Source organism: Anas platyrhynchos, chromosome 6 (assembly GCF_047663525.1).
Source record: "Anas platyrhynchos isolate ZD024472 breed Pekin duck chromosome 6, IASCAAS_PekinDuck_T2T, whole genome shotgun sequence".
In the NCBI taxonomy this organism is placed as follows: domain Eukaryota; kingdom Metazoa; phylum Chordata; class Aves; order Anseriformes; family Anatidae; genus Anas; species Anas platyrhynchos.
Genome location: NC_092592.1, coordinates 32,202,466 through 32,218,529, shown reverse-complemented (window position 1 = coordinate 32,218,529; position 16,064 = coordinate 32,202,466). Strand labels below are relative to the sequence as shown.

General features: G+C 45.2%; 1 protein-coding gene across 29 annotated transcripts in view; it reads right to left on the bottom strand.

The window, feature by feature from the left end:
- Positions 1-16,064, bottom strand: part of TCF7L2 (transcription factor 7 like 2) — a 177,110-nt gene that overhangs the window by 108,626 nt on the left and 52,420 nt on the right. For 26 of the 29 annotated variants that reach the window (XM_038180934.2, XM_072039787.1, XM_038180932.2 and 23 more), the window contains exon 4: positions 5,372-5,473. The exons of the other annotated variants lie outside the window; for them this stretch is intronic. In XM_038180934.2, coding sequence (XP_038036862.1) covers positions 5,372-5,473 — 102 coding nt within the window. The remainder of the gene's footprint in view (positions 1-5,371; positions 5,474-16,064) is intronic. 29 annotated transcript variants of the gene reach the window in all.

Below are 16,064 nucleotides of genomic sequence, written 5' to 3'. Positions count from 1 at the left end.
CTCTGAAAATCCAGAACAAGATGTTTGCACACTTTTGGGCATGCATTAATGAAACATCTTGTTTACTTTGCAACTGCCAGAGCAATTAGCTAAATAAAGTATAGAGCATTTAAAAAGCAGAGAGTCACTAAAGGAGCTTTCCAATTAAGTCTGCCTGGGTATTTCTGCAGCATGAGTCTCCAGGACCTGTGTATTGGGTCCAAGCACCAAGGCGTGACCTACCTGCCATCAGAGGCTGTTAGGGTGCCAGTACAGCTCAAACACCCTCTTGACCCTGGGCATTGACATGAAACACATGCAAATCCTTCCCACCCATCCTTCACCCCACCACCACACTCCTGCAGCTCTCAATATGGGCTGCATGCTCAGGGGATTGCTCTGCACATCTCCACACAGGTGAATGTCCTGTCATGGGCACACACAGCCTGAAATCCAAGAACAGCTCAAGAGGGCACTGTAGAGGAAGAACAGCCTCTCTACAACAAAATATTAAAGACAAACAAAGCAAGAGCTTTAAAAGCCCTCTCGGGGCACTGCGAGTGGAAGTTGCAAGATTGCACTTCTTGGCTGTATGCATATAGGACTGCAGTTGTGCTTGGATGCGCCCTGTTTCTGGCCTGGAGTATTTGATGGGACACAAGGCAAAATTTGAAATCTATCGCCTTATGATATACTTTCAGGTATTTGTCTTTTTTCAGAGTGCCTAAGTGTGAAATGTGAAAGAAAGAAATTAGGGAGAAGGGAGAGTAGACTGCACATCTTTGACTCTAAACGCTCTGGGAAACAACTCCTGATCCCCCCAAACTAAACTGCCCAGCGGCCACAGACACGCTCTCCACACGTGTCGAAGAGGTTGAGAACAGAGAGTACATTTTTGAGATGGTTTTGCCTTAAGTTTTGCTTGTCATATTATGTTTTGAAAACACATTTTCACCTCCTTAAGCAAAAAAAAAAAAAAAAAAAAAAAAAAAAAAAAATTAGATACACTACTGCACAGTGATTCTTTGTTCTTGGGGATTCAGTCTACTTTATGGCTGTGTTCATTACATATTAGAAAACCCAGGCCAAATAGTACTAGAAGTCCTCCCCCAAGGTAACATTTACATTTACTTCAAAAGGCCTCCCTGCAGAAGAAAATGCAGGATTTTTTTTTAAAACCTTTAACTGATTTGTAAGAAATATACTGTACCAAACCACCACCATTTTGGGTTCAGACTGTTTTTGCCTGGTACAAAGAAAGCTAAAAGCAAGTCTTTGTGCAGCTGAGACAGCAGGAGGCAGGACCCAGGGAACGGCCTTCACCCATCCTCCTGCCCAAACCAGGGTACAGCTTAGTCAGAATATTTACTTTGCAGAGAACAGGGAAGAACAGCCCTGCATTCCGACGGTCTTAAGAAAAACATACAGATAAAAAAAGGTTTTAAAGCAACTTGCTTTCTCTAGTGAGCAGATCTTGGAGATGCTCATCGGGATATACCACACGTTTCTCAACCACCTGTCCATGCTTCACTGGAAAGTTTTCAGGCAAGAATCCTGTTCTTAGGGCACCCACACCTCATCCTTATCACCACAGTAGCTCAAGAAAATAGAGCAGATTAGGTACACTTTGAATATGGGATTTCAAGGCAGCTAGCACCCTACTCGTTTAGAGGCACCCATAAACCACCCAGCCGGGGTCTGCTTTACACCCAAAAACTTATTTTTTTTTAACAAAATCAGAGGTCAGGAAAAAAAAGGGGGGGGGGGGGGGGGGGGGGGGGGCCAGAATTAGCCGTAAGAACCTTTCAAAATCCCAGCCTCATAATAGTACTATCCACAGGCTGAATTCTGAATTTTGACCTAGCAAGCTTAATAGCATACTATTAAAACAATTTTTCCCCCAGCTTTCTTTCACCTTTGGACACAGATAAGCAGCATGACTGCGCCAAAGCAAGATGCAAGAGTCTTGGAAGACAAGTGAAGCACCTAAATGCAAATAAACACATTGGTCTTAAATGGAGCCTCATGCTGTACCTTCCTCAAGACATGCTGAACATAATTTCAGTTTAATATTCTGTTTCTCATTATGGACCTTGGAGACTCTCTCAAGCACCATGAAAAGCAGTATTAACCCAGCCCTCAGCACTGGGGGCAATCCAGCCAAATTATTCATGCTGGTCTTTTGCTTCCATTTTCGTAGTCTTAACTTAATGTTCTTAACCAAATCTGAAAGGAGCAGGGCTTCCGAGTAGTATAGACTTTACTTAAGACATTGTAGACAGCCATGTTCTGCAGTCCTGAGTCATTAAACTAAAAACTCGCACTGAAGCCAAAGGGAGTTTCATCGACGCTGGGCGTAAAAGCTGCAGCCCTGACACAGAGCTCGTGTTAATCAGAGCCAAACACTGAGAAGCAAGAATGTTAACGGAGAAAAAAGAAAGGAAAAGGGAAAGGAAAAAAAAAAAGAGAGAGAGAGAGAAAAAGAAGAAAAAACCACACACAATTTCCTTCCCTCTCTTTGTAATCCACCTATAAAGATCAGGCTCAAATCCTGATTTCAGAGATATGGGAAAGATAAGAAATGATTTGCAAGAGTTAGCGTTTTGCTGTAGATCTTTGGGGCAGCACAACTGATTTCAGGAAGAAAAACTGGCATGGATACACTTGGCAGGTAGACAGGACACAGCAGCGTGGGTGGAGAGCCCGTTTCTATCCTTATAGGTTACGCGTTACAGCCATGAAGAAACACAAAAGCATGCCCATGAAATACCCCTTATTGTTCCCTAAAAAGATTACGGGCATTTTCAGCCATGCAGAACCGGGTGCAGAGCCTGCTGCAAGAGCAGCCAGGTCCCAGGTGCTGCGGGCACGCACAGCAGCGATGAGCCGGGGCACCACAGAAACCTGACACATCCCCAGCCAACTGGCATCCGCAGCCACTTCATCTGCTCTCCCCCACTGCCACCTCCCCCGGATGCCATTACCTACTCTAACTTTATTTACCAAAAGAAAAAAGAAAAAAAAAAATTTTTTTTTAAACTTCACAGAATGGACGTGGCCTGGGGTGGATGCCAGGAAAAAGGGTGGAAAAAACTGCCTTTATTTATTTAAACAGAACAAGGCAAAACAGTTTGCTGTTAGAAATAAACATTAAACCTTGCAGAAACTGCCCCCCCACACCTCGAAACCCACCGCTCCCCCACCTCGCTCCCTCGCCTCCTCTCCCCTTCAACATTGTAAGTAGCACAAAAGATCACATTACAAATGCCAGCTGTGGCTCTTTTGGAAGGTGGCCTCCATCTCGGAGGTAGTATATGTTCCTCACGGCCTAAGTGGTTGCTATGGTAAATATGCTTTTTATTGAATAGCAGAGTGAAACAGCTTTTAAAGAGACCCATAAGAACCCCATAAATGGTCAAAATACACAGCAGATCAACCTCAGCCTTCCTGGAAACAGGTTTCTCTTTATTTTCCAAAAGGATCCTGATTTTTGAACGGGCAGCACCCTTTTTTGTGCATGTGTGCCTGTGCTGTCAACTCATCTCCGTTTCACCCACACCCTGTGGAGGGGCTGGGAGCCGGCAGTGGTGATGCTGCGAGCAGGGACCCAGCCAGCCCCGGCACCACGAGCCCCTCGGGCTTTCAAAGCCAAGCCTGAGGGGCAGTGGAAGGTGCTGGTGATGCCCAGCTCTGCTCCCCACCACATCTGCCTGCTGTCCCAGGCTGCAGCCAGCTGAGAAAACCCTCCCGCAAAGCTGTGCCCCCCAGGCAGGCCTGGGCTGAGCTCCCAGCCCCAGAGCCCAGGGAGCGCTCCCGCTTTCAGCCCTACTCCTTAGTCAGGGCATTCAGAAAAGAACTAAAATCAGGAAGTTGTTTTAGTTCCTTTCTTACTAGGAAGAAGGTAACGGCAGGTTTTGATGGCTGCACTGTTCTAAATAAGCAGACGAAGATCTATTCTCCCATTTCTTCCTTCAGCGACAGCCCAAGCGCACAGGGAGGCAAAACAAAGTCACTCTGAAAATTGGAAGCAATCAGTGCTTTGCCTAAGCAAGTACCAGGCCTGTGCTCATCACTCTGCCGTACTGAGATCTATTTTAGAAGCTATGAAAACCTAGAAGATAAGAGACCTTTTTCTTTTTCTTTTCTTTTTCTTTTTTAAATTAAAAAAAAACTAAGGCACTCATAGCAAAGGCCTGGCACTTTTCAACGTAGAGACAACAACAGAATAACAAACTCCTCACAAACGTTTACTCTGATTTTAAATTTCTAACAGAACAAATGTGTGTCTTGTATGATCTGTCAACTACGTCCACGTTAGACTTTATAACAAAAGATAAAGAACGAGCAGTGTTTCTTGGGATTCACCTTGTCATCCATTAATCATAAAAAAAAGGGTTTTAAAAAATCCAAAATTTGATGATAGAGTATTATTGAAGAAATATTCTAACCTGCTCCATACCATTTCTTCAGATGAACGCTCAGAGCTAACAGGCCCCGTAATGATAGATTGTGCCAAAACCGGCCATAGGTGAGGATGGGCAAATAAATACTGCCATTCTTGCATAGCGCCATATAAACAAACATTTTTTTTTAAAGCCTGTATGGAAGCTATTTTAGAAAATTAAATCACCCCCCCCCAGCCCTCTCTCATGCAAATTTGTACTAAAGATTTCAAATTCAACGTTGTTTTTGCAATAGAAACAACAACAACAAAATAACTGAGAGGTTAATAAAAGAATGTTATTATTATCAATGCTACTAACAAACTACTTATAAATTACTTGGTATTTTGCAGGCAAGTAGTAAACATCTGATAACACTTTTTATACTAGATGAGAAGTCATCACAATGTAAAGAAAGATGTGCTCTTGTGGAACTTAACTCCGTTGACCCTTCCTTTCACCCAGGCAGAATGCTGACCAGTTCTCACAAACCTTCCCTCAAGATTTTGCAATAGGAATAGATTTTTTTTTTTTTTTTTTTTTATAAAGCAAAGAGTATAGAACAGGCTTGGGTTTTTGTTCTTTTTTTTTTTCAGTATGCTCTCCAAAAGTATCTCTCCATTCATTTCAGTTCAACATAGTCACATGTATAACCAACCTGATCGGACTTCACTTCCACTAATAATTCTGCAGTATGTTATTTTAGAGCATTTTCAACTTTGTGCTCTCCTAAGAAGCACAGAGCTAAGCATAATGAATGATAATTTCACAAACAACCAAGGAATAGAATATATATTCCCTCCTTTTACCACAGGCTTGTTAGGGTTTGTTTGTTTTGAATCTTTCAGTTCACATAAAAGAAAACTGATGACAATCAATGCGATTAATGTCAAATCCTTTTTTTTTTTTTTTTTTTAAACAAAGGAAGAACATCTTCTGCGTTTACTTACAACAATGTGTGCTGGAGATGGAGACCTAGCATCCTTGAGGGCTTGTCTACTCTGAAGGCTCCCTGCCTGAACATCAAGCAGTGGCCATTTCATCTGCAGATACTGGATGGAGGAAACAAAAATGGGAAAAGAAAAATGAGTTCAGAAAAGAAAGGCAAAAAAAATAAATAAAACAAAAACAAATCTTAGGTAACATGAGCAAAAAGATACAAATTAAAACGTATGCAAGGAACAGAAACAAAAATTAAGACGACTTCACATGTTTGTGGAGACAAAATCTGTCTAACAATTTCATGCCACTACACTAAAGTTCAGGAATAAGAAAGCACAGCAGATTGCAAAGACAATATTACATTAATTTTATTAATCATACAAAATCTAGAAGAGCAATAAAAGCTGCACAAAAGCAAAATACCAAAACCATGGAGAGGATGGGCCAAGGGAGGGGAAGGTAGATTATCAATTTTAGGAGAGGGAAAACACCTATTGCAGGTTAAGAATACGATCTCTGTATTTAATGGATTGTCTCTCAGCCTTCTTTCAATGCATGCACCACATTAACTCCTCCAACTTCACACCACTGTGTGAACCCTAAAGTCAGAGGTCTGCCCAAAAAACAATGTGAGGCCACATCACTGTTGGTTCTTAGACCTACTTTCTCTCTTTTCCACCAGTTCTGGGAGTCACCATGGGTTATTTTCTTCTTGCTCATCATCAGCAGGAGAGAAACCTTCTGAAGGACAATCCTTAAGGGACTTGCACAGTGTAACTTATTCAATTACACAGCCAAACATAATAAGCTCTCCAGTTGATGATGCCCAAGACAGAATACGGCCTGGTGCATTTGCTCTCAGCTGCCCTGGCCAGGCACTTGAGCAGCTAGACCATATTTGTGTCACTGCCATTGGCAGATAGTTTCAATATACTGCCAGTCTCCAGCATAAGGAGGTGTTGATTCAGAAAGCAAACCAAAGAAACAACAAAAAACACCATAACTACCCTTCAAGAAGCAGCTGAACGTTCCCATGGACTTAACCAACATCAAATACCAACTAAATCTTTGGCTCTGGAACATGTCTATCCTCCCACCACACTCAACCAGATCACCCAGTGATCACACACTTCCCCCAGAACTGGTGCCCACTTTGCTGCAGCAGCACGGCCCTCTGCTCTCCCCAAAACCAGTCCTGCAGAGAAATGAGTGAGCCCCAAACCACATTTCCATGCAGCACAGATACAATTTCTGCCCCAGCTTTACTCTCCGTGTGGTGCAACACTGTGCCAATGGTTAATATATGATCTCTAAAAGCCCCGGATTGCGCTGGAAGAAATGCTTACTACCACATACCTTCAGCCCCCTCCCAGACCTAAGAAAAGCAGCTGTATACATAGATCTGACCACTGAGGATAGTACTGGACTCTGATTGACCTAACAGATCTATTCCTAGAAAATATCTAGAGAAAGAGTTATGTTTACCCATCACTTTGTTTCCTTAAGTAATCTTGAAGGAGAACGACGCACGATCAGCCCCTGCCACTCCAGGCTAGCAGCGGAAGCTGTATCTAAATCTCAGCGAAGGAAGGAAGGAGATCTGGTTCCATGCTTTCAGCACATCACTATCACATTTGCTCACGTATGCAAAACATTTGCGAGCATGCAAGGCCAGTTTGCTGCAAGACCGTAGGCACCGAGGTGACCAAAAGCAGGAGGATGCATTCCCATTTCCCATCGCTTGGAGGGCCTGAGATTTCTGAGCTACTGGAATGCAAATAAACAAACCCATACTCTGGATTTGTGCCCCTTTTGAGTTCCTCAAGTTCCAATAAGTCTTGTTTTTATTCATCTTCACATTTGGGATTTCTGCAATGTGGACCAGAATGTTTCAGCACTTCTTAAAAACAAGAAATAAAACCCCAAAAAACAGAACTAGCCTACCGTAAGTGGCATTGCTAACTCATACAACTTGATTGTAAGCCTCCAGATATTTGATTGCTTGCATCAAATCCCAGCTCTTCAATATAGGTGACCACAACATAAATTTAAAAGTTGAGATTATGCTAAAGTAACTTTCTAACCCTTTGTGGTTTCAAAGAAATGCTTAAAAATGCAACCCAAGTGCACAGAAAATGAACCCAAAGCCTAAGCTGACTGAGAGCTTCTTAACTTCAGGGGAAATCCAATACATTTCAGATTTGTGGATGGCACTATTGAACAAGTCAACTGATACATTTTTGGAAGTCCATCAGTTGTCTTTCACATGCAGTGACCGTAACACCACCGCATAAAGGGGCATACGGATTTGCAGAAAGGCACCAAGGCTCCCTAACGGCTGTCCTGGTGGCTCACAGCGACTAGAGACTTCCCCTGATATTTCAGCTGGGGAGTGAAGTTATTAAATGCTAGTAAAGCAAGTGTGTCATTCTAGAGACTGCATTTTTCTCTTCTTCCAAGGAAAACATCCTCACAGAATGTCTGCCTCATGGTACATGACTGTTTTGGAGAGTGAGAAGTTGCTTCTACCACAGCTGAAGCAGCCAGCTTGCTGGAAGTGGCTGGGAAGCCATCGTCCACCAAAACAAAACAACCGCACTTATTTTTCCATGACCACTTGAGGCTCACGAGCAACTCTGGAATATTCCTACAAACCTGGTGATCCGTGAGGGAGCTCAGGTCAGCGGCTGCCCTAAAAGGCAGGCCAAGAAACGCGTGGGCTTCTCTGAGGCTGTCCCCAGGGGCACAGTGAGAGGCACTGACAGGGCAGCGTGAGCAAGCTCACATCAGACCCTGTCCAGCCAGTAATTACTGCAAGGATTGTAAAGCCTTCAAGACTGTCAGCTATGCTTTTTTTTTTAGCACTAAGTTCCCAGAAGAAGAAACAGGGCAAGACAGCGTGATTGTTCCTGCTCTGCCTCCATCCCATGAGAGCCAGGAGAGCCAGCGCAAGAAACTTCAGGAAGAGCTCACTGTTATTTTGCTTGTCTGTGCTGTAGACCCTTACAGTTTGGGCTCTCAGTTTAAGTCCTTCCATTACCCACCCCTGCCAAAGCAGGTCCAAAAACTTTCCAGTTCAAATGCTCAAACACAGCCAAAGCCGCTTCTCCTCTGGGACCTAACAGGCTGTGAAAGCCCGTGGCATCCTGCATGAGCTGGGCTCCGTTTTGCACACATGACAGCTTCCATTGCCAATATGGAAGGGGGAATAAATAAATAAAATCAACAGCCCCCACAGAAAGCAAGGAAGGCGTGAGGGTCAGTAAACAGCTTCCACATCTCCCCCAAGTGGCTGGGCTCCAGCACCCTGGCCCCACCGAGGGACAGATGTCCTCTCCACCAGGTGGACGCGGAGGGCTGGGGCCTGCCTCAAGCTGTTGGGCCGACAGCTTCAGCAATGGGACGCTGCTGGCCACTTGCGGGCTCTCCAGTGCCAGCCCCGTTGATAAAGGACAAAATATTAGCATTGTTTAAGGTGACGAGCCCAACTCGAGGGCTCCTCATCCAAGAATTGTCATGCCTGTAACACAATATTGATGTGGTGGCTTATAATTCTTACTTTACATAAAAGCTTCATTGTGTGCCAAATTCAATCTCCACAGGCTACCTGAGCCACAGATTTTTACGAGTCTACATTTCAGCGCTGCGAGTCTACAATACACATAATTTTCAATTATGTTAGGGCAGAACAGGATCACTGCCTATATAACATTACTGGTTGGAGGAAATGAGACTCAGCCCTACTGCCGAGCGAGCTAACCGAATCCAGATGGCGGGCAGAGCGCGGCCCGACGGAGCTGCGGCGAGCGGCCGCCCTCCACAACTCTCTCTTTCACGACGGAGGGAGACGCCAGCCCGCACCCCGGCCCCTCGGTGCCGGGGCTGGGGGCGAGGGGGAGAGCCCCATCGCGGTGCCTGCGTGCGGTGCGGTGTGCGGGGAGGGTGAGGGAAGGGATGGGATGGGGGCAGGAGGCGTGATTGCTTTTGCAGGTTTACTACGGCTGCGCTCCGCTCCGATTTTCTTATTAAAAAAAAAAAAAAAGAGGGAAAAAAATAAAAGTCAAGCGCTATTACAGCAGAGAGGTAAATCCTTTCCTTCCTCAAGCGACTAAATAGCAGGAAATCCTATTCTCTCGGCCCTAAATGCAGATTTGAGCCAGACGGTTCCTCTGATTTGCAAGGAGTCCACAAAAATTCGAGGCCGACTTTCCCAGCCTCCGAGGCTGGGTTTGCATTCCTGCACCGGAGGGGAAGGGCAGGCGGGGGAAGTTCCCACCGTCCGCTCCTGCGAGCGCCGGACACGCGCTCGCTCCTCTCCGGCATCTCTCAACGTGGAAATCGCGCCTTGCCTGCGCAAACACCGGGCTGTTCAACAAGTTAACCCTAAACAAATCTGTGCAAATTATTTCGGAGCAAAACTGTTGAAACGGACTCCGCTGGCCCGCTTTTAACATTTTTTAAAATAATGTCATCTTGGCTTGAGTAGTTTATTCCCTGTTTAACAATATGATCTGATGGGGATCATTAGCATGTGTGTGTTTAAAAAAGAAAAAAAAAGGTTTTATGGCAAGTCTCTGAGAGCTTAAGCAAAATAATTGTTAAGCTCCAGGCCTCTGCACAGAAATTAAAATACGTATGGGGCAAGCATACTTGAGAGAAACCAAAGCTTTTAAAAAGGCTGTTAAATTGTCAGCACAAGGGAAAAAGCAAATGATTTGAACTGCACAGATTTTTATTTTTTTTTTGTAGAAGGGGGGAAAAAAAAAAAAACAACCCTTCACTTCTAGGAGCAGCACGTCCTGACCTCCCATCTGCAACCAGCACGTCCTGCAAAGCAGGGACCCACCAGGAGCAGCTCAGCACAGGTGTCCATCCATCCCCCTCCCCCCCACAAAAAAAACATTCAAAGAAGCTGTGAAAGAAACATGTTTCCCAAGATTTCATGGCAGAGCTGGTCAAAAGCAGCTAAAATCCACTTGCAGGACTGGAGGAGTTGACTGGAAACTCTTACTCATTGCCTGCGTCCCCCAGTTCCAGGGCTCGCAGCAGCGCAGCCCCGACGAGAGGGATGGCACAGGGCTTGCAGGTGTTTCCTGCACCGGTGTCCGACCTGGAGCTGCTCCCTTGTCACATTATTGTTTTCACCATTGGAATGCCCTACGAGTGATGTCCCAGAGCATATAAATACATAAACACGATTAAAAAAAAAAACAGTCCATGTTTTTAAACAAGGAAAGCTGCACAACACTTTCCAGCTCGGGTTTCCTGCAGCTGGTGCTTATTAGCTCCCAGGAACTGAAGCAAGCAGGAGCAGGGCTGCTGCAGTCAGAAGCCGCATGGTGCCACAGGCCTCCGACACCTCTCCCAGACATATCGGAGCACCTTCAGTCTGAGCTCTTCCTGCCTCTCAACACACCACACGAACTGACAGATTCCTGACCCTAATTTTCCTCCCTCGGCCAGCACTGCAGGAGCACTTGGAAGCACCCACCTGGATGCCAGCTTTGAAGCTTTCAGAGGTTTCCCCAATATTTAGCTAGCAACTCATCTGGGCAGCCACCTAGGCACATTTTAACTAAAGATAATTTAGTAGTAACTCGGGACACTAAAATTATGAAGGGATTAGGGGTAAAGTGATAGTAACAAAAACAGAGCTTAACAAGACTATAATTTTTCTTTGCAGAAAAGAAAAGCAGTTCCAAGAGGAACTACTTGGTGCCTACAATGCAAGGACTGCAACCTACTTGTGTCCCCACTGCAGTCAGAAGGGCTTAAATGGGATCCAAAACCAGAATCCTCAGCTTGTTCTCTATCTATTAGTTAGATGGATCCATCTATCCGCTTCCATCCATCATTTTTGCCCTCAGTTATCACCTTGCTTGTAGGGGTGTACAGTGTGAGAACAACATAAACTACCAGCAAATGACTAACCGAAGGAGATTGCTACAGAAACTTTACAAGGGTGTCCTATTTCTTGCAGATCTGCAATGTCTGGAATTTTTCATATGAAAAATAATAGACACCACCCACAATGTTCAGCTCCTCTACAGAATATGTAATATACCACGATGAAGCACAGGGGAGCTGCTAAAAATGAGAGCAACAAGGCTTATATCAATGAGACTGATCCTTTCCCACAAAAGGTTCCCCTACCTCAAGAAATGAAAGCACGTTATTGTATAACATGGAAGTATTTATCACACATCTCCACTTAAAAAAAAAAAAAATCACCCTTTAAATTATTGTAACATTGCAAAAATAAATGATTAAATAAAAATACATAGGGATAAAATAAATAGGGTAAAATTAATACAAACACATACACACAAAAAAGGAACTGGTGAGTGGTATATACCTGCACAGACAGATGCACATACAGCATTTAGCCCTCTTCCCAATTTAAAATGCTTATTCACCAGCACTATCAGCCAGACCATCTTGTGATATATTCCTGAACAAGGCACTTCTATTGCCTTGAAATTTCCCAGTTATTGAGAGCTCTAGTGACCTTGTCTCTTTCCCTTCCAGTCATGCACAAGGAGTCCCTGAAAAGGGGGCCTTGAGTTGCCCATTTTAATATTTTGCCTGTGCCTTTGTCACATTGCTGAAGTGCTGCTTAGGGCATACAAAAGGAGAACGCGGAGTCCACCACAGCCTGAAAATCACAGAAACGTGTTAGCGATTAAACAGTCTCAGATCATCTCAAAGGAAAGATGCTGGAGAGCAGCAACCCTGCGAGCTGACAGTGCCTCACTGAAGCCATGGAGCAGTCTGAGACTGTGGGGAAAGCTCACGCCTGCTCTGGGGTGGTATAGGGCACAAAAGAGTAGCTGGAGCCCCACGGGCCCCTAAATGAACAATGTTCCCTCTTGGGTGAGCCGTCAGACCGAGGGGAGACAGAGGAACACCCCAAAAACACCAAAGCTTTCTCCTGACCTAGTCATCAGGCCCCGTGCCCTCACAGAGCTCTTCGCCAGCATCCTGGATGAGCTGCAACACCACAGCTACATCCCAGGACTGCTGCAGCACGTCACGGCTACTGGTGCTGCCTTTGTCTGCATACTGCTGAGGGCACAAAGGAGACTGCTCCAGGAGAGCGCTAAAGACAATACCCAGCAGGTCCTCAGAAGCATCTTTAAAAATTAACACCTATGAAAGTTCAAGGACATTCAGATAATTATTTGTTCGTGAGGAAGTGGATGAAAGGTATTCTTGCCATCGGTTTTACTGAAATACCCAAGTAAAATTGTTTTGCAATGTTGGTGGATGCCAGTGGAGTTCTAGGATTCTGACACTGGGCATGAAGAAGCTAAGGCTAATCAGCTACTGCAGGAATTAAACTTTTTTTTTTTTTTTTTTTTTTTTTTTAAGACTTACAAGAGGAAGAGAATTCATGTGACACAGCAGCACAGCACTACTTTCTGCAGTTCACATGGTATCTCAGCAGAACAACTGCAGGCAGTGTTTCTTGATCACGGGTGGAGCTTGGGAAAGCACCATTACTTTCACATTTAATTTGAAAGCCTCCACAGCCCCACTGCACAAATCAGCAGGCTGCTTGAGGATTTTACAGATGTCTACAAAATACTGTTCCAAAACACAGGCACAAATAAAAGCATAATTTCACCCAAGGAACAAGAACAAATTTTATACCTACCTACTTTTAAGCCAGAAGAAAAAAAAATAAGGGAAAAAAAAAGTACTTCATCTTCAAACTATTTTTCCCAGATTTTCTCTGCAACCTGTTCTGTTCCACTCAAGCATAGAGTTTCCATTAGAGAAAGAATGGGACAGTCATGCAATCTCAACAAAGTCTTTCTGTAGATACAGCTTGTTTAGAACCAGCAAAGCTAACCCAGCTCTAAGACTCGCTGAACAATTTGATGTACAGACCCACATTTAATTTCTCCTCCTGGCAATCTCCCAGAGAGTGAGAGAACAATTGGTAACCAGTGTTTGCATGAAGTCCAAGAATGCATTTTATGGTCTATAAAATATAATTCCTTTCCTCCCCATTAAATAAAGACAGTAAAAATATCTGACAGCATGTTAGGGAGAGAGATCACGGCACTGGACTACCTCCATTATAACAGAAGGGCCGCTCCAGGGGAACCTTGCCTCCCTTAAAACTTTCCAGCTCTGTAAAGAACCTAACTCCATTTGTAAAGGAGGGACTGCAGCTTTAAAGCTTTGCAACTACCCTTTATTTATTTATTTGTCCTGAAGAGAAAACATCAAAACAAACAAAAGAAAACAAAACAAGGAGAAAAAGCACACACACAGCTCAGTGGTAGATCAGCCTGGTCGTGCTTTAATACTGCAGAACACGCCTGCCCTGTCCTGCTCCCCTCTCCCACCCCAGTGCTGTATCCATGCCCCAGGACGGCGGGGTGTGGAACAAAAAGGGCCCTCCAAAACAAACCTCCACCTTCCCCTCCATTCCATCATTTAAAGCAGGAATTACGCATTTCTAAATTTTGGGAAGCATTAACCAGGCTCCTCTGGTTGTCACCCATCACCAAAGTCCCCTCGATGTGAGCAGGACGCAAAATGGCTGCTGAGCTGGTACCCTTTTCCAGCAAGCCAACGCGCGTGTGAAATAAAACCGACAGCTATCTGTGCCTAAGTGTACGCAGGGCCAGTGCAACCTCCTGTCCTCATTTGTTACCATCACTAGAGATCCCCAGCTTCCCAATCTGTTCTCCAAATTGCTTCCTGTTTGTTGGAAGGGGAAGTCTACTTTGGTTTCTTGTGGTGCAAAGGGATGAAGGAGGAGGAGGAGGGTGGGGAAGGGCTGCTGCAGCACGCTGGCCTTGTGGCAACGTCCACCAGCACAGCGGCACCATGCTACGTTTCCACAGGATCCAGTACAAGCAATTTGTCACATCCTTTCTGTAAGGAGCCACTTGAGTTCAGAAGCCTCAGTTTATGAGACCTGAGCCAAGGGGGTTGATTTGTAGAGCACTCAGCACCTACAGCTACCACAAGTCAGCAGACGTGGATGAGGGAGCTGCAGAAGGGTTCCCCATGCAGCACACCACAAGCCACAGTCCTTTTCAAAGGGGCATCTCAGACACTGGCACAGGACTGACTGGGTAGGGTTTTATTCCCTTTTTCTTCCAAATTCTCATCTCAGATCCCACAAAGTACCTGCAAACACCACAGGGCACTACCGAGAGGTGCGATGCTACTGAGAGTTAGGAGTTGGTTTGCCAGCTCCCACGGGATGCAGGAATAAAGATGCTACAGAACCAAGCTCTTTGCTCCTCACTGTAACATCGCCCAATGGGGCTTTTACTGAAAGAGTCATATTTTCTCCTAATGTTGGGTAAGTGAAACTCATGACTCGAATCACTACCACAAAAATTCCTGTTGATGTAGCAATTCTGGGTGAACTGCCGGGAGCCACTCTCTAGTAAACCCAGCAAATTTCATACCGAATTTCCTGTCGCCTCCCCTGTGGTTTCTATATGTGATTGGGTCTTCAATGCAACGAGGGGTTACTGCAGAATACATGGCTCCAAGGGTTTCAGGCTGTCGCGAAAACCAAGAACTTGCAAAATTCTCTTGCCCCGGGGTTGGTAACTTTTGTCTATATCTTTTTTTTTTTTTTTTTAAACTCAAAACAAACCCCAAAAAGTTAACACAAAAATGTAACCTAAAGACAACCTCAGGAAAGAGTCCTGAAGATAACAGCGAAACCAGAAATGCTCTGACCTCCTCCGAGGAGCTGGGAAGGTTGCTGGTGGGGTTACTTTGTTTTTCAGAAGGCCTGACTGGAAAAAACTTTCCACTGCATCATATCCTGGTCCACATTCCTCAGCGCAATCTTTTAGCTCAGATGTGTGGAGATGTCTTTGAAAGATGTAAAAAAAGGTCGAGAGTCCCCTGAGCTAATTGCGCTGGCTGAGAAACAAAACCTGTGGGCTGGGGTGGGATTCATGTCAGGCTGACCTTCTGCGAGACCAGCTACTCCTCCAAGCGCAGCCGCCTCGCGCCTCCGCCAGCATCCTCCTGCCACTCAAGTATCGTCTTGCTGTAACAAATTACTCCTAACCCAGGATTACAGCTCTTTCCAAATCCCTCCTGGAGAGCTGGGAAAAGCACGTTCCCTCCCAGCACCAGTTGCTTCCCCTATCAATAACCCTCCTCTCCGCTTATCCTTCGAGGGCACTTGCCCACGGGGCCAGCAGGGCCACTCGCACCCGTTCTCCTTTCCAGCACGAGCTGCGTGTCTCAACCATCCACCAGCTGAAGGCCTTGATCCCCCAGACCCTCACACAACCATTAGCCACCTCCACCTGCCTGCTGTTAGACAGCACACCCCACACATCCAACCTAAACCCCTCGAGAGCAGCCCATACCTTCCCCCAGTTCTCCCAAATTCCTTTCTAACAAAGGTCTGGGAGGGGTCAAAAGGTCCTCTTGCCCTTAGGAGAAGCACCATGACCCTTGCTGAAGGAGGGATGCACCCATGCAAACACCTTCTTTACCTCCCTACACCTCAGCTAGCCATAGAAAAGACGCCCGGCCTGACCGGAGGGAAAGCTGGCTCCCATTTTGGTAGGAAGAATATATTTAGGCAGAGGACTGAGTGAATCATTTGGGATCAAAGCAAAAAACAAACAACTGAAGTATTCACTAAATCTGTGCTGTCACCTCTCTTTCCTGGGCAGCCACCCCGCGTATTTATTTTCTGGT